We start from the raw sequence: 19184 nt of genomic DNA on the forward strand, positions 1-19184 counted from the left end.
GCATAATCTTCGACTCTAGCTCTTTACGCAGCAAAGCAATTTTAGCCTCATTGCGGCTTGCATAAAGACCTGCTAGAATATCCCAAGCCTGTTTTGCAGATTTTGCTGAACGGATGTGAGGAATAATGGTGCGCTTCACAGACAACGCAATCAATGCATGAGCCTGCGCATCCTTAACATCCCAACGAGCTTGTTCTGCTGTAGGCAAAACAACTCTAACAGCTGCAATCCTTGCAGCAAGACCTGCAACATCCTCAATATCGCCTACATCTTCAGAACCAGGACGTACATCAATGCCCTGCACAATGTTCCAGACACCTTTTGACACAAGAACGTGTTGCATCATATAAGCCCACATAGGGTAGTTGTCCCCATCCAACCTGTCCTCAGCAGCAAACATCTTGAACACATCTGTGTTGTTGTTGTCAGCCATGGTAAATGCTGCACCTGATGTGAAAACTGCCCGAAAATAGGAGAAATGGAGCGGGAACAACTTGTGCTATATAGCACAAACCGTAGAAGACTATAAGGCACCTGTTATGCAGAAAACGGCACTGACAGAAAATCTGCACAAAATGACGAAATAACCTGTGCAGTACTGCCCGTAGTGGAAACGGAGGCCGAAATGAGCCCAAATCAAAATTCTGAGCAGACCAAGTTCTTCGAGCTTTCCCAAAATATTTGTCGACCTGCGAACGCTTGCCAAAGCTCACTGAAATCGGAGAAAGTGAGCAGGCGTGTGCTGGAGCAGCTGGCGACTAAGCCCGGGAGAACGTGACCTGCTCTGATACCAATTGTTGGAATTAGGGTTGCAGAGAAACACACACAGCTTGGAGAAGATGAAGGAAGCTCAAGGCACACAATAGAGAGTGTGTTACTTAGTGTGCAATGGAAAGATAGATAGCCCTAGAGTGATGGGCGTATATACAATGTACGGGGGAAAAAACCTCCTAAAGAGGGAAAAAATGCCCCGGCGGTCCTAGTGTGTTCACACACATCACTACCACATGTATATGGTAACACCAGGTGGCATGAATTCCACCGCTTCATGGATTACGCTTCTGCTATCACACTAGCAATGCTGTCAAGGACACGATAAGTGATGGATTGTTTACAATGATTTTTGGTTGCTGTCAACACCAACAACACTAAGTGGAACCTAAATCTAGGACTTATTTCACAAGCAAAGTGCCATATTTAAGTCATTTTTGTAAAGTCACGATCCCATACATTGTAGGTGGGTCAAGATGTGGCTTGTGTTTTTTTTGTTACCTCTCTCAATGAGAGCATTATACAGGCAGATTGTTGCATGCTTATAGGATAAGCTAAAAGTCAGGAAAAAGATGCGTCAGAGGACACAGATTGGGTACCCACTCTAGAAACTTAAGGAAAGTTCCTCAACCCAGCATGCTCTCCTTCTCTCTCTTTCTTATTGCTCTCGAAGAATAATGAAAACTTTCTACCAAACTTTTGATACATGTTTTGCTCGTGAATCAGCATGAGCCAAGGTGCTCTAACTCTTAACTAGAAAGTGGCCAGGGTGCCACTCCAATTAGTCTTCATCGGTTCGTCAATTGAACACTACTTTGTTATTGACATAAGCACTATGATCCACACAGGCTCAGACCTAGGGTAAGACCCAAATGTTGGTATTCCTTGGGTGATTGTTCTCCAGCTTGAACAGACCTTCCTGGTGGAGTCCCTGTCGATGTTAATGGCCAAGCAATACTCTTGCCATTACAGATGTTTTGGGTATTCTGTTCACATTCCATGTTTTTTACTGCGAAATCGAGTGCAGTTCCTGATACTCTTAACCTCACATCAGTTGATCTCTACCACGGAGTCTAGAGAGGCATCAAATAGCTGAGACAGCATGGTTGTCCATAGGAGCTAGGCATTTCACTTGTGTTGATATCCTTCTCTCTCTATAGCACTACGAATGTCTATGGAGGCATGGTTTTGGGATAATCCCAGTGGGTGTTTACTAAATCATCCCATAGGCATTGAGAATCACAGTTTGATCTATTCCCGTTATACTTTCAAGAAAAGACGTCTGCAATCTACCATGCGGCAGTGAACAAATTCAACTTTTTAAGTGGATTCCAATCATTCTGTACACGGTTGACTATGTTGGTTAACGCTATCGACTAGTTGAGTAGTTCCTACAAATAGTCTTACCAAGGGGTTTGACTATGTAGATTTTAAACAAAGGGTTTGGATTGCGAAGGAAACACCTAGGGTTTCCAGTGCAATGTTGTTTGTTTTTCAGGTGGGCGAGGTGCTCATGTGCATTTGCATACGGGTAAGTGAACATTCAATTCAATCCCCAGGTACGCATCTATTGATTTGGTGTTTTAGTATGCTTTGCTTGATTTCTTTTTCAAGTCTTATAAATACACTTTAATATTTTCAAGCCATGCCAAGGGCATGTCAGAACAAAGTATTTTGGATTGTAGTGTCCAATATACATTATGATGTTATCAACCCACTTGTCAAGTTCGATTTGTCACATGTTGTCACATGGGATACAACATGGTCTAGGAACTCAAGGAGTTTGGTTTAGCCAGTGTGGAGCAATGATAATGAGGGTCCCTCTCACTCACGTCGTAGAGTGTTTGCAGCTACCTCCACACACAAGTACATCTCACACTTGATGGATGTCACTTTTCCTGACATCCTTATTTGAGACATATTCCACATGTGGCGAATATGAGTCTCTAGGACTAACAATGGCGCCTAATTCCTAATGATGTGTCACCATAAAGTCCCTACGTGCTGGTAGCATCCGTTTATTAGACCATTTGGAGCACACCGTATCAGGAACAATTTCAGTGGCCAGAAAATGTCGGGTACTAAGTACAGCCTTGTTGCGATTACAAGTGCTGTGAAACCACCTTAACGGAGGGTCGTTTCTACATATAGCTAAGTATGCTACGTTCATGAGAATGTCTCATGGTTGGTACCTAGGTGTAACTGAGCTTTCACATTATGTTATGGTCCAACTCTTGTTGCAAGGCTTTCACGTACATGCCGTGGAAAGTCTCGTCATGAAATTGCAGTTCGGATTTTTTTGTGTTAAATGCATGCACACTAGGTGTTATGGGTCCTAGTGTTTAACACACATTTGTTCGTGGAGGCATGCAAATTCATGGACTTTATTGTTTCTGCAATTTTTGCACTTCAAGTGTAACTTTTCTAGCAGATTTATTATGAGTTTGCACCCTACCACACAAGGTAATGGCTCAGGCTGGGTGTCTCTGGGTGGTTGGATAGTCTAAACTCTATGCGCTTATTCCACTCTAACCCACTTTCAACCTCGTTGGTAGTCTCCATTCCATATCGAGCATATGGTTGGATACTCAATGGTTGAGTCATAGTTTATCGCCAGTCGTGGAAGAGTGTCTGTAAGTGGTTGGGGAAAAGCACCTCACTCTTACAGCTGTTATTCATCCCACGTTGGATGGCAGCTTACAAGTATTCTTTCTAGTGCTAAAGGATTTGCTAAGCACATACGTAAGCACAAAGCATTCTGAATGGGCGATTCTCTCCCTATTCTAGAATTTTCTTAGGTTAGGTTTCAACTTTGAACACCTGTTGTGGTGGGGTTGAATACCGTTTCAATAGTTTCACAAGTTAAGGACTTAGTAGGTGTGCTGACAAAGTATGTTGGCATGTAACCTTCATTAGGGGTGAACATATAGTTTTGTGTGTTCCAAAATGTTTAGAGGTCTGACACGAGGACTCTCCCTATTCTATCCTTCAGTAGCTATGAGCTTTTCAAGATACTCAAGCGAGTTGGAAATCTGGCTCACAACTTCATGGAAAGTTGCACCAAGGTTTTCTTGTATTTTTCCAGTATCTTCAGAAAGTCTAAAAACTGGTTATGTCTTTAGACACCTCTTAGTTGTGGTTACTCCTTTAAAGTACTCAAGTGAGTTATAAATTGAGTTACCATTTAGATACAAGTGGTTGCAAAAGGACAACAATGTTGAAAATCAAGATGTTGCTCTTGGTTCCATTGAACCTCCTCACTGCACCAAGTATCGGTCATATGGACAATTGGCCCGCGTAGGGAATTCCAATAAGGAAAACATCAGTTTTCTTACGAAGATACCACCAATTGTGTTTTCGAGGACAAAAACACTTCTCCAAGGGGGGAGTAATGTCAGGCCAAGGGTCAGGGGACATGCGGTCAAGGGGTGCCATAACGGACGGCTAGGAGCTATTTATGGCACGGTTGGCTGGAGAGTTGCATGGTCTAGTCCCCTCTATTCTCACATGAGGGCACCACATTTGGCATGCATATCAAGCAAAGCATTGCAATGCACAACCTGTTTCTCCTAAAAAGGTCCGGGCCATGAGATATAGAGGCCTATTACAACCAAAAGCCCCCAAGACCGCAACCTGCATCGTTTGGAGGTGCTGAGAGTAACCACTACTTAGACTTCTTAATACTCCCCTTGTAAATAACCAGAAGGTTCCGGACCATGAGTGAAACAACACTTCTCAAACATTTAATACTCCCCCCGCAAATAACCACAAGGGTCCGGGCCATGAGTATGAACAAGCATTCTCAAACATCATTTTTCAGTACTCCACTCGAGAGTAAAATCGCCAATCATTGAAACCAGTATTAAAACCAGAGTCATACAATTCAAATCAGCACCAAGACATGTTTAAAATAGATACCATCCATTTTAAGAAATTTTCAAATTATACTCTCTCAAACAGATAGACTTCAAAAGTATCTAACTATAAAACAACTAGAGAGTTCATTCAGGGTTTTTCTCGGACAATCTAACTTTGAGGACAACTGGCTTGCCCTCTGCATCATGGTGATGGTTCATGAACTTGGAGAGTCGCATCATTCTTGTCATGCCAAGGCATGCCCAAGAGAACGTCGCAACAATTGCCCAACTTCATGATGTGAAATCGGCTTTTCCTTGATATCCTTGAATGGTCACTTGAAGAGCACCAATGAGAGGTACTGCTTTCTGGGTTTGATCGGTGGTTAATTGGGCTTTGATTTCACCATCACCCTGTGACCCTGTGGATCATAATCAAAGTCCATCTGCTTTAGGAATTTGGGATGGATGAAGTTTTCGGTAGCTCTTAGGTCCAAGAAAATTAGGGCTTTCATGCCGTTGACTTTGCCATATGTTCGACACAATTCACTTTTGTACTTTCAAGGCGCATGCTATAGATGGCAGGTACTAATCCAACGGTCGATTTAGCTCGTTTGGCTGGAGATGGTCCTGGGTTTCTCTCGATCGTCGGTGCGGACGTCAGCTCCACTGGTCTGTCAATGCGTTGGAGACAAACAAAATAGTTTATGTCCTATTTGAAAGCATCCAAAACATCGGCCTTCTTGTATAAGGTATCTCGATGTTGAGGTGTCAAACGAGGCCTTTGAGGTTGGGTTTCACGAGACTCCCAAAAAGTTATTCGTTGTTGCCGAAAGTTCTTGTTAGTGATCGGAGGTTATTCTGTGTGGTAAACTCCAATTTTGCTTTCATCAGTTTGTAGCCGACCGCGGCATGGTCCATAAGTTCTAGCATGGTTGAGGCTTGCTTCGAGAGACAGTACTCCTGTAATGGTGATGGTAGTCCAATGGTGTATCGCTCGCACTGAGCCTCCAAGGGAACGAACCTAAAGAAGGATACCAAAAGGTATACGTCGAGAAACCTTTGGTTATAGTTGTCCATTGGTCTCTATGGCAAGCATTTTGAAATTGCTCCATTCTACCAAGATCCGGACTTCAAACAAAGAAGTCATATAACTGCTTGCAAATACTATCTTGAAAGCTTGCCATTGAAAGCTTGCCAAGTCCTTGGAGCATGCACTTGTGTCGCGATTGAACTCCACCATTGCATAGCATTATCTTTAAGAAATCCTTTAAGAAGTCCAGCTACTCGATAAATCTTGGATTCTTCTGTATAGTTCCCCAAAGCATAGATGTTGTCAAATTGTTGTAGGAACTGCAATGCTTTCTTCCGATCTTTTACTCCAAAAAAGTGAAAAATTTGATTGTTGTGCCACCATCCTTGAAATCTTTCGGTTGGTTAGGTGGGTATCCCGGGTACGGATAATAAGGATATCCATATGGGCTCCAACTGTTGTAGCCTGGTGGCGGTGGTGGTGAGGGCGGTTGCACATGATCAGGGTCAGATGGCTAATAGAATACACAATGAGCTCCACAATAGTGGGTTACTTAAGAGATGCACATATTTTAGGAGTTGCACATTGGTGAATGTGTATGCCAAATGTTGTACCCTTGCCCGAGGTGTTCATTCCATGCACAAAAAATCCTGATGAGAATCCTCTCTAGGATGTCATCACTTGGAGTTGTGCTTATTGCAACATGGTTGTGGGAAGGAGGTTCTGGGCTGTTTTTACCAACCGTGAAGGGAAGGAGAAATATGTATGCCAAATCTGGTGCCCGTATGAAAGCATAACTGGGCATAACTCTCTTGATGAGCTTTATAAGTAAATTGTCATCTCTTGGAGTGTGTTAATTGAAGCATATGCCAACATGGCTGTGGCAGGCAAGCTATGAGCTATCACAAGATGCGACGAGAAGATTTCTCACCAGACAAAGTATCTTGGAGTGCGTTTATGGGAGATATTCTTAGAAATGGCTAGTCAAGGATGAGTTGATTGCAAAATATGTACAACATGGTTGTGTAGTAGGATGTGATTCCTCTCAATGTTTTTGTTTGCTGGAAATGCCCAACATGTTTGTGGCAAGGAAGGAAAGTGCTATGCTCACCATACCGAAAGTGTTGGCTCTCTCCACTGGTTGTTGTGGGGATTTTTGGTGAAAAATGTTGTGCATTGGAGTGCTTTGGTCAATATGTATGCCAATGTCGTGCTGCTGTGAAAGGATGAAAAGTTCTTGATGGGTATCCTCCCTAAAATGTTGTTGCTGGGAATGGGTTGATTACAGGTTATACCCAACATGGCAGGACATATCACTGGCTAGTTATTTCACCCAATCCCGTGGTGAACAGGTCGTTGGGTGGGTTATAGACTATTGACCTTATACAATGCAAACGGTACACAAGTCGTTGTTGCAAGCTTGCTATGATACAGAGTTATTGTTTTACTCTCAACGTTTTAGTCGTTATGAAAAATGACGAAGCTTTGTTGCAACATAGCATTGTGCTTGGCTTGGCACAAATACTCACAACACATTTTGTTCTGACTTTTATTTTAACTGTAAAACGTTCAAAGTTAGGAAAATGTTTTAGACATCCTACTTAAATTTCAGACTTTCTTAATGTTAATATGTTTTATTGTAGCCAATATATAAAGAAGCGTGGACACAACTCCTGTACATTTACATACACGAGTTATGTGAGTGTACGGTGAGTAAGAACTACTACATTCTACTCTTGATCGTTGAGAACGCAGTGAAATGAACACACTGAACATTGCACGTTGCTGTGGGAATGGCACGTTCCCTCGTATTATAAAAATTGGGGAGGACTGTGCAAACTCCCCCATGCAAGGAGACTTGCATATTTTCTTTTTTTCTTCTAAACATAAAAAAGGAACAACATCTAAAAGTGAATCCATATCATCACTTTATATATTAACAACCCTTCGTATGGTTCTTTTGCGAGGTACACGGCTCAAAACTGGGGCATCACGATCGTAACGTACTAGAGACGGTACTAATTAAGGAACAAGAAAACTTGCTTTGGTGAAAGGTCTCTCTCTCTCTCTCTCTCTCTCTCTCTCTCTCTCTCTCTCTCCATTTTCTTTTCTAGGGATATATACTCTTATTGAATCTTCAAACACTTATACAATTAACGAGAATGCACACAATAGAGAGAGATTAAATCAAAGAATTAATACAATTTAAAGCTAAGAACATATTTAAACATATCAAAATTGAGACATGAAGATCATGACGTTGTAAACATAGGACCATGTCAACTTAAGATGATAAGATTTGTGGAAAACAAAGCACAAGCTCTCTCTCTCTCTCACTCTCTCTCTCTCTCTCTCTCTCTCTCTCTCTCTCTCTCTCCCCCCCCCCCAAAGCTCTTCTCTTCTAAGGTCTTGTTTTCTCTTACCCTCAATTCAATACAAATGTGGCTAATGAAGCACTCTAGTTCATTTTTTTTTTTGGACTGAATGGATCCCCCGGCTGATTAGATGAAGGAAAAGCCGTGTTGAAGTAGGGTAAAGGGGCCAGTAAGGGTCCGGGTACCAGTAGTGGGACAGATGTTGGGTACAAGGAAAGGCCAAAAAAAGTTCCTATTAAAACCAAAATGGGAACACTTTTACAACGTGGCCTTCTGCTTTTATTATAAGCAGCAAAGGAATAAGAAAAGTTTTGGGCCACCACTGACTTCACGCTCCACCGAGCGTCATAATCCTCCACAACTCCCCAGGACTCATGAAGACCCATGCCGAATCCAGAGAGGCGCCCACCTTCATCGTATCCACCACTGTGCCTTCATAAGCCACAACCTGCAAAATAAGCACTCTGTCAGCATTAACCACAAATGCAAATCGGCCACCCCAGTTAAAATTATAACATCTCAATTACGTACAAAGAGCAAGCAATCTCAGGAACAAGCAAACACAGCCAATCAGAAGCATCCAAATCAGAAAAGTCAATAACCACATCCTCTCTTTAAGAACCCCAGCCCTCTCTTGAACAATCCCCTTTCACTACCACCTCACAGAGCAGTCTCGCCCTTCTTTATCCCAAACCTGCAAACCATCTATAAAAACCTCCTATGTATGACGCACCTGCAACCATGTGAACAACTTGCACAAGCTGAAAACATTAGAAACCCTGCTTAAACTGCACCAGCAAGTCTCCACTTGTAGTCTTATTCCACGAATCCACGACAAGCTTACAAGGTGGCTTTGCAACAGGTAATTGAAGCCATGTATCACTAGAAGTATGACTAGTTATGAGGCTCTGCCAACATTTTGCTACTAGACATAGATTTTAAGGTGATTTTATGAGAATGGAATGACTTAAGGGAGCAAGAACAGGTGACTATACTCATCAGATCCAAGATTTCGCAATGTTAAGGAGCTCCCATTAATATGCAGGATGTGCCATGTCCTTGTACGGTCATTTTAATCTTGCAAATCAATCCTTGTATGTTCAGTTAAAATAGGACAACTTAATTAGATAAGGTAGACGAAGAAACATGCTGGCAAGCGTAGATGTCACATTTGATCCTTGTTAAATGTATGTCATTAAGACTCCCGTATGCCTGGTCTTTTTCATCTTACAAGAAGTGTTTGAGCACTTGAAGTGCACAGAGAAGTACCCCTTTTGTAAAATCCTATTGGCACAAGCATGCCCATGGACAGAAATCTTGAGCATTGTACACTGCTGACTTTGCTAATTTTTACATGAAAACAGGTTTCCTAGATGAAGATACATACCGATACAATCTGCAAAAGCACTCATGACTGGCACTTAATTCTTCTACCTGCTGTTGATTTTTTGAATTGTTGTAATGAAGCCTGAATCCTATATATCTGAGGAATCAACAAGTCCTGTATATGCCACAACTCCCCTAACAAGGTGGCTTTGCAATAGGTAATGAAGCAAAACTATTCATGGCTGCTCCCGCACTTTGCGAATGCAAGGCATGTCTAATAGAGCGACATCCAACACTTGAAGGCTTTCTTTGTACATCACTCTTGCTTCACAAGAATGGAGGCCGTGTTTGCTGCTGTGGGCGGGTACACGTAATGCCCGTTTTTATGTGCAACCTACCACGCAAGAAAGGTCGATTCGTTTCCCCCAAGGCTGCAACTTCATCCACTCCGAAGCCAGCTCCAACTCCAACTCCGACACCAAACAGTCCAGCAATAAATCCTTCAAACTCGGCCCCCAAGCGCAAGTTCTCATTAAAGGAGTACGCTCATCTTCTCCAAGACACTCCCGAGGAGCACAACCTCTAACTGACCTCATATGTAAGTTTCTTGGTTCATGTATCATGCATCATATGTAAGTCTTTCACCTCATTATCATGTATTGACTCCCTATCAGCCTTCAATATACAGGAGCACTATGGCAAGGAGAAAGCAAACCATACCTGGTCGATCAATACACACAAACACATCAAGCAAGGATTTAAGATCTGCATCGCACAAGACAAACCCTTTAGCAGAACTGGACAGAAATACAGAGAAGAGAGTGGCCGAGCCAAACCCTAAAGCTGATTCACGAAAGCGCAAATCAGCGAAAACACCTCCTCTTGCTGTCATGGCTAGACCTACATTCCCCAAGCCAAAGCAGTCAACACAACCAGGAGTGCCTGTCGAAAGGTCTACAAAACTAGCTTCTGGAGACAACCAAGAGTCTCCGAACACGCCGGCAAGGAGTAAAAAGCAGTCAACACAACCAGGAGTGCCTGTCGAAAGGTCTACAAATCTAGCTTCTGAAGACAACCAAGAGTCTTCGAACACGCCGGCAAGGAGTAAAAAGCGCACACAATTTCAATGGACCGAAGAAGACATGGCAAGAGCACTTGAAGCAAGAGAGAATGGCATGTCCTTACACAAATGCTCATTGCAGTTTGGCATCAACAGAACTGCCATTTCAAACTGGGAGGAAGGAAGAACTCAAAGTAAGAAGCGAGGTCCGCCAACGTAGCTGTCGGAGGACGAAGAGAAAGCTCTACTTCAATGGATTTACATGAAGGGCGAAGTTGGACATGGCGTATCAGTTATGGATGTGAGACTCAAAGTGGCAGAAATCTGTCAAACAAGGCACACATTGTTCTCAAATGGTATCCCAGGAAAGAGTTGGTGGGATAGCTTTCAGAGGTGACATCCTTCCCTAGTCTTCAGAGTAGCAGAGGGCCTGGACCAATCAAGAACCGCACGATTTTGCCCAGAAATAGTAAAGTCTCTCCATGACAATTAAAAAAAACTCTACAATGAGCATAACTACCCACCCACCAACATATGGAATGCGGACGAAATAGGATTTCAAGGCTCCAGAGACAGGGGGATGAAGGTCCTGGCAAAGAAAGGTGTAAAATCTGTCTACGCAATCACATGTGACTCTAGAGAATGGATGACTGTATTGTGCTGTGTAAATGCTGCCGGACAGTCCATTCCAGCATACTACATGCAACCCCATAACAAGCAATCACATTCAACATTGTGAAGAAGGAGTGGCAATGGAAATGCAAAAGAAGGCTTGGATGACGGAAGAACTCTTCAAAGCATGGCTTCAACATTTTGATAATGCAATCACTAAAAGCATAGGAAAGGACAACAGACATCTATTAATACTTGATGGTTATGGCAGCCATGTATCACTAGAGGTTGTTGAACAAGCACAAGCAGCAGGAATTGACATAATGACATTACCAGCACATACTTCACACAAATTACAACCCTTGGACGTTTCTGTATTCAAGTCATTAAAGGTTCAGTTTCGCAAAGAGAGAGACATATGGCAGCAAAGAACAACCTCACGACAAGCTTCAAAAGCGGAATTGGCAAGTATTGTGGCAAAGGCTATCAAAACCTCTTTCACAGAATCAAACATCAAGGAAGCTTCGAGACGACCGGCATCTGGCCATTTAATCCATCTGCAGTAGATTTCAAAGGTATGCCATGTAACCACATTAGCCTAATCGACAATTCAGAGCAAGTCATTGAAGAGGAGGTTTCTCAAGTGCCAACTACACCACTACAAGATCAGATAGAGGATGAGGCCATTATGGCTTTGAATGACATGGCAACACAATTTGAAGAAAGCATGTTTGCTGCACAAGTAGATGTCAAACATCAATTAAGTTTCACTCAGCTCTTAGAGCAAGAAGACATCATGGAACTTGGGGAACCATCAGGCAAGCATCACACGACTTCACATGCAGCTAACCAGCAAAACAAAAGTTTTCATCATCAAAATGCCTCCACTTCAACACCCAGTCTAGCTTTAAATCAACCACTTGTTGATGAGAACATCCCACCCTCTTCTTCAACTCAAAACAAAGCGATCGAAGATCAGAATCGCATAATAAATCTTCTTCAAGTCCCTGCAACAGAGATGTGCATCAGGCAGGTTCATCGCAAGGCATTTGTTGACTACACCAATAGCTTGATTCTCACTTCAGACCAATATATTGAAAGCATGAAGGCCAAAACAGCAAAGAAAGATGAACTTGCTAAAGCAAAGGAAGATAAAAAGTTAGAAAAAGAGAAGAAAAAGCAGCAAACACAAGCAGATAGGGATGTTGCTCGGCAAAGGAGAACAGAGGCACAACACGCACGGCTTTCAAGAAGGGCTTGGGAGGTTCAACAACAACAGTTTGAGCAGCAATTATGGTCAATCTTATGGGAAGCTGGCTCTACCCGAGGTTTACTTCTACGACCATTGCATGTGGACCAACCATATCATGCTTTTGCACGACGACATCGATTGGAGAAGATTAGACAATCAAGACAGCAACAACAAATTTTGTGCCGACCACCACACTAGCTACAAGTTCACCCAGTCCATTATGAACAGCTCTTGTTGATTTTGCAGCCAGATTTTGGCTATTGAAAGCAAACTATCCATAAGTTTTTGGGCACCCCTTTGTAATCCTTCACTTTGATATAGTAGTGCTAGGTATTTACCACGGATAATGTTTGACTATACTCATTACAAGAACGGCATTTTGCATATCTTATAGCATCTTTTAAATTGTTTATGTGTATTAGCAGCAAGCTTCCAAACAAAGAAGGACAAGCATTATGATTGCTGAGTGAGAAACAAATGTTCTCACCATGTCAACAATAGGTTTTGTTGTCAGCACCTGCATCTAATCTTGTCCACCAGTGCCTGCATCGAACAATGTCATTAGTCAAAACAGAAAGAGAAACCCACAAAAAGGAGAGAGGAGGAGCCAGTCCAAGCTGATTAACGTTCGATTTTATCTGCGTTCTCCAGTTCAACCATTGACTGTGCACACGTGTCACCTTCTTCTTCCTGCTTTGTTCCCTGCTAGGTAGGTGTTGTCAGCTGATTTCAAACAATACCCTGGTTCAACTCTGTGTCATGTGCGTCAAATCCAAGCTTTCCCAGGTGGAAAAGGCTATGCTGCTTTACTACCAGGTGGGGCCGCAAGACCATCATCACTCACGAAACCAGGTGGGGCCGCACCTGGGTGTGGGTGTGGGCATGAGTGGGCATGAAGCCTCAGACTTCTTCAAAAAACAAAGAGCGACCACTGACTACATTGCGATGAAAATGGAACTCGTTCAGAGGCCTCAAGACCTGCATGCAATGCAGAGAGAGCACTGCATCTAAGGCTTCATGATCCATATCTGTGGGACTAGCACAGTTAAGATGCAAGCCTCCATGTTGAGAATGATTATGCTGCTACAAAAAGTCAAGGGGATGATGCCTTGCTCCAGCACTTTTATGAGTCTCTTCAAGATGATGATGCTGATGATCAACTGCATTTACTGGTGACACCGCACGCTGTTGCTGTCTCTAGCAAGCTGAGCATAGTTTGGCTCTCATGTGCCACAACACCCTCTAGCATCCAATTCTCCCTTTTGATTGAGTGGTGATGGTCTTGCCCGGTATCTGCCATTGAAGCTTTGTAGGTAGTGTGCGATAGTGTGTGTGTGTGTGTGTGTGTGCGCGCGCTTGAGAGAGAGCGTGTACTGTTTGCACGTGGAGAAGACTGAGGCTAGGTAGGTAGTGGCCTTCATTATCGGATGGATGCGCATAAATACAAATATGTCCGACATGTGTGCCTTCGTTAGTGGGTTTTCACTGATCCTTTAAGGAGATATTAGGGGCAAGTGTCCATCCCACTACTGGCCCTAGCTTGCACCCACATCATAGTAGCTTGGCACATCAGTGGGGATTACTTATCTCCCCATTCAACCCTCTTTTTTACCTGTTCTCACCAGATTGCCATTAATCCACCCCCACACTTAGAGGAGCACTTAGCCAACCTAGTCAATACCCTAAGTTCCCCAAATTTTTCCATTTTGACACCTCAACCCTCAGACCTTAGGTGGCCCCTTACTGGCCCCTTCACCCTAGACGACTCCTTCTTCGTCTTGCCACGCGAGAGGGCCAATGGTGGACAAGCGCGTGAGCTGGTTGTGGTTTCAGCAACCATAACCAGGGTTTAGGTAGTACGCCTTTTAGAAGAAAAGTTGTCCGCCTCAAAAGTCTTCCCTCCCTCCTTTCTGGGAAGCTTCGTCTCCTTCCTTTTGTGGGCTGCAACTGCGAGTTTTCCACTTCTTCTCCTCGCAGCAGCAGCCATGGCGATCTCAAGATGCGCACATGCTCTGTAACTTCTCCCTACGTTACAGAGCTGTCTTTCCCCCTAGTGGCACCCAGCTTGTCCACCCCTTCTTGTAAAGTGCCGCTCCACCGACCCACTGTACATCGCCGAAGCGGATCTCTCTCTCACAAAGCTTATCAAAATTGAATGCTTTGGCTTCCTTCCTTACAGACAAAAGTCGCTCTTCTCGTGTACAGGCAAGCAATTAGGCAACTGCATGCATCAGATTCGCCATTGTATCTCGATCTCCAGCCTTTTGACAGATACACTCATCGGGAACTTCATCAAAGAAGCTAGGGGGTCACTCAGCTGGTGAAGTGCAGAATGGAGCAACAGAAGCTACCTCCAGGATTTAGGTTCAGTCCCACCGATGAAGAGCTGGTGGTGCATTACCTAAAGAACAGGGCGTGTGGCAAGGACTACCATCAAGGAGTGATAGCAGAGGTGGACATATACAAGCATGAGCCCTGGGATTTACCGGGTAATCAATTCTTCTGTTCAATAAATTGGCTACTTGGGTTATGATTGAAACTTATATCTTTCTGAATTGGTAATCGTCATTTAGCTTTTCTCTGTAGTGCAATTTCCATGTGAATAACCAGGATTCCATGTGTGTTCGTTATGTTGGTTGATTTCTGCTTGGAAGTAGTTAGCAACTATGAGTATGTACCTCAGGGGACGATGGGAATTGTAGAAAACAAGCTCAGCGACTTTTGCGTCTTTTGCTTCGAGAGGAGGCTTCAGAAGAACATTATTTCTCTTCAAGATGCCCAGTTTTATATGTTGTGTATGTAATAAGGGGCAGATGGATGTGCAGGTCCTGGATGGTTTTAAATCCGCTGCCTGCATTTATGTGACCCTTACACTATGAATTTCTAATGTAAGTCCTTGGGAGATTTTGAGTGCATGTCTGTTTGTACAGGAATATTGAATGTGAACGTGTTTCATTTTGATTTCACGCTTGTTGTTTTCGTCTCTCGTCTATTGGACTTCTAGTAGAGTGGCGAATGTTTTGATGAAGACGGCAAAAACAGGTGCTAGTTAACCAGGGGCTGATTATGTTAACATTCTATTTTTAGTTATTTCTTTGTGGTATGGCTCATATTCTGTCAAGATGTCAAATATGATCTACTTTTCAACTTGAGTCAGCGTCAGGGATTCGATGTGGTATTTCAGATCAATTCTATATTCATTTTGGTTGTTTGCCATGGACAGAGAAGTCGGCTTTACCTAGCCCAGATCCAGTGTGGTATTTTTTCAATGCTCAAGACAATAAACATTCACATTCAGCTCGAATTAACCGGACTACTAGTAAAGGATATTGGAAGGCCACAGGAAAGGACAGAAAAGTCTGCAGTGGGCCTCACACTGTTGGAATAAAGAAGACGCTTATTTACTATGAGGGACGGGCTCCAAGTGGGAAAAGAACGGATTGGATTATGCATGAGTACAAATTGGATGAGGATTATGAAAGAAGAAGCAAAGTGATTTGGTCTTCTGCTCTTTGTCGTATTCGCAAGAAAGGGGGCCCAGGGCCAAGGAATGGGGAGCAGTTTGGGGCATCTGTTTACAATGAAAATAGTGAATGGGGTGAGGATGTGGACGATGCTGTAGATGAAAATGTTCCTTTACCATCGTCACACAGATCAGATGTTGCTGCTTCTTTGATCAAGATTCCCAAGGAGGAGGCTGGACTTGATACACACACAAAAAGTCCTGCTTTGAATGACCTCCCTGATACACACACAGAAAGTCCTGCTTTGAATGACCTCCCTCATGTAGAAAGTGTAGATACTGGTACAGAGCTTGATTTGTATATGTTTCTTGACAATTTTCTCACTGACATTCCAGAGATTACAAGCTTGGAAACAGATATTGTGTCCTCTACTCTTGCTATGGACAGGGTGCAGAGGGGCCAAAGTAACTTCAATTTCAATGAGACACCCGCGGATGTGGAAAGGCATCTTGGACTTGATGGTACAAATGTGCATGACTTTCTGCACCCCGCTTTAAACGAGGAACAGATATTAGGAGAGTTATTCCAGCTTACTGATGGTAGTCAAGGCCACACAAGCATGACAGACTTGTCATTTCAATCTCCTCTCTGTACAGACGTTAATCTTTGTTCTGATGGTGTGGATTCAAATGGTGTCTTTGGTGATTACATTGAGATGGATGATATGGATTCTCCTCTTGACAGTTTTGTGTTGAGATCGCCAAGCTATTATGGTATTGAGCAGCAGCAGCTGTCACCTGGCTTCTTTGATGAGGTGGAAGGTTTAGGATGTTCAGCTGATCTGTTGAACGCTCAAGGTTTGGCCACCCGCCGAGTCCGCTTGCAGATTACGCCCTCAGTATGTGCAACTCAGAGAAATGTTCCGCAAAGAGGACCCTTGCACAAAGAACACTCTGATGTAAGAGCCTTTTCTCTAAGTCTTATAGTCACCGGAGTTTTTGTTGTGCTACTTTTGACATACTTTGCTTTACTTTGTGTGTGTGAAGAATCTACTTTTGGCATACTTTGCTTACTTTCTGTGTGTGAAAAAACTAATTGAAAACGAGTTCGAATGCTTAAATTTGCTTTCACTTTCTTGGAGTGAAAGTTTTGTACTCTTATCTATGGGTCATCTTTTGTCACCGCTCGCTGACATGGTTTTTTTCCCTTGGGAAAAGCAGCCCTACAGTGACTCAGGAAACTGAGCAAGGGGATGCTGCAATTATGTTATCACAAAGACAGGAACTTTGTTTTCAAGGGGCGGACAATGGGCACCACCGAAAGTGGGTGACATCCCCCTAAGTTCTGCCCGAGTCCGTTGCTAATTAGAATTTGCTTTTTTACATAACAGGTACCAGGGTCAAGTGGCTTGACTATACAAATTGACAGCCAAAATATCATGAATTCTGGTTCAGGTATGTTCTGCTCGTATATGTGCATGTGTTCGTGCACGTGCATGTGGGTAGTAAGTATAATGATAGATGGATAGATCGCATGTGTTCGTGCACATGCATGTGGGTAGTAAGTATAATGATAGATGGATAGATCGGTCCTTGGATCGACAGATCGGTAGACTGCTGGGTGTGTGTGTGTGTGTGTGTGAGAGAGAGAGAGAGAGAGAGAGAGAGAGAGAGAGAGAGAGAGAGGCGCAAAATTTTCAGGTTCAGACTCCAATGACAATATCGGAAGGTCTTCAGTAGAAGGATGTTTTGGCAAGGACTCTCTTGCTCTTAAAACAACAAACTTTATAAACAAGGTCAAGGTTCAGCCAGCTATGTCGAATGCGGTGTCATTTTCGCCTTCTCTGCTGAGCACAACGGGCTGCATGAAGGAAGCAAGTCTTGATTGTGAAGCTGGTTTAGAGACAAAAGGTGGGCCGCATGCTACCAATGCAAGCAAGCATAGTAGCCAAATGCATGAAGTGGGTCTTGATTGTGAAGCTGGCTCAAGTTCAGCGGTACTGCCAGGTAAACTATCCAAACCTTCATTCTCATCATCTGATGATAAAAGCCGGGATGTTGGTCAGTTGGTGAGCAAAGTGAAAGGACTTACTTTGGGAAGTCGGTTCGTTGAGCTGGAAAGCAATTTAAGTACCACATTCAATGACAAGGTGTTTGCTCTAGGGAAGCCAGTTGCACACCTCTTTCCTTCTAAAGATTATGCGAATCCTTACCGCAGTTTGAGGAGTGGTGTCGTGTCTTCTCTCTGTCGCCTAGGGCTGGCTGTTCTTGTGCTTCTCTTCCTTTTCCTGGGGATCCATATGCTCTCCAAATACATGCTATTACTTCTAGCATGACACATGGTATTTGTATTCTATTACTTAAATTTCTGTTTAATGATAAGGATTTATTCTGAATGCCCTGAATCACTAGTCTTATGTGCCACAGTGATTGTTGTTTGGTCTAACTGTTAATTTTGGAATTGGGCTTACAAAAAAGGATTATTATTAGTGCTTAAACGATGAAGTATGGTGAGGCTGGGATAAGGATGATCAATGAGAAAATGCCACTGACACATTGGTGCGCGATGAAGTTTTCGCATGCGAGAGAATTGTTGGCAAGGCTTTGAAGTTGCGTATACTTAATATTGGCTGTGCTTGATGTTATTGTACACCTAAAGAGAGCTTAGCCTTGTTGTTTGTGGGGAGGCTTTTGAGTTGGGTTTCTATGGGAAAAAAGGGGGCTGAATAGTTTAGAGGGGCACATTGGGGCAATGGAAGAAGTCAGCACTTTTGTACATGTATATTTCTAATTTCTTTATGCTATGTATATACAACACATGTGTGCATAGTATGTACGTGTTGGTGTATCTATGTACACAGAAATACATCCACCAACTCATATTTACACACATTATAAAATCCTTGGGGTTGTCACAAATCTGCCTTCATGTGCGGTCTACACCCGACTTTAGCCATCAGTGGCCACTCTCAAGTTCTCCATTATGTGTGTGTCAGTAGGTAGCAAAGTTCAATTAAGGAATGCAATTTTTGTGTACCTTGGAGGGGAATGTGCACAAGAAGCCATATTGGGCATAGCTTGGATGAAACATTACAAGTGTCAAACAGTGCAATATAAATCAAGTCACTTTTGTGTCTTCTGGCACTTCAAAGCACCTAGATCAACTCCCACTTAGCAACAAACCGTCATTGCAAATACCAACAGTGCCAACAGAATTTGCATGCAATCAAAGATCATTCAAGCCAGTCACTCAAGGGACATGATGAAAGGATAGCAACAAAAGGATATTCCTAACCAAGCAACTAGTAGTTGATGCCGTACTCTAATCATTCTAAATTACAGAAGTATTGTTAGCCAAAGCTTGAGTACTAGCTTGAGGTCACTATGGGAGGATCTCCAAGCTATAGATTCCCAAAGTACTCGAGAATGACACTTCCT

General features: G+C 43.1%; 1 protein-coding gene and 1 pseudogene across 1 annotated transcript; both read left to right on the forward strand.

Moving 5' to 3' along the window:
- Positions 1 to 10714: 10714 nt before the first annotated feature.
- LOC147464501 (uncharacterized) lies at positions 10715 to 12481 on the forward strand (annotated as a pseudogene).
- Positions 12482 to 14107: 1626 nt separating this feature from the next.
- LOC147464502 (uncharacterized) lies at positions 14108 to 18142 on the forward strand. The gene is made up of 4 exons (XM_086515304.1): positions 14108 to 14772; positions 15507 to 16705; positions 17138 to 17201; positions 17448 to 18142. The coding sequence occupies exons 1-4, from the start codon at positions 14616 to 14618 to the stop codon at positions 18080 to 18082; spliced, it is 2055 nt and encodes a 684-aa protein (XP_086371430.1). The 5' UTR covers positions 14108 to 14615; the 3' UTR covers positions 18083 to 18142.
- Positions 18143 to 19184: the final 1042 nt, after the last annotated feature.

The sequence above is a fragment of the Adiantum capillus-veneris genome, chromosome 1 (assembly GCF_014529385.1).
Source record: "Adiantum capillus-veneris isolate H3 chromosome 1, ASM1452938v2, whole genome shotgun sequence".
In the NCBI taxonomy this organism is placed as follows: Eukaryota; Viridiplantae; Streptophyta; class Polypodiopsida; order Polypodiales; family Pteridaceae; genus Adiantum; species Adiantum capillus-veneris.

Bases quoted from the DNA above. Each gene is read 5' to 3' on its own strand.
- LOC147464502 (XM_086515304.1), top strand. From the start codon at position 14,616: ATGGAGCAACAGAAGCTACCTCCAGGATTTAGGTTCAGTCCCACCGAT. The intron at 14,773-15,506 runs GTAATCAATTCT...TGCCATGGACAG, and splicing joins TGAGCCCTGGGATTTACCGG to AGAAGTCGGCTTTACCTAGC. The intron at 16,706-17,137 runs GTAAGAGCCTTT...TTTACATAACAG, and splicing joins TGCACAAAGAACACTCTGAT to GTACCAGGGTCAAGTGGCTT.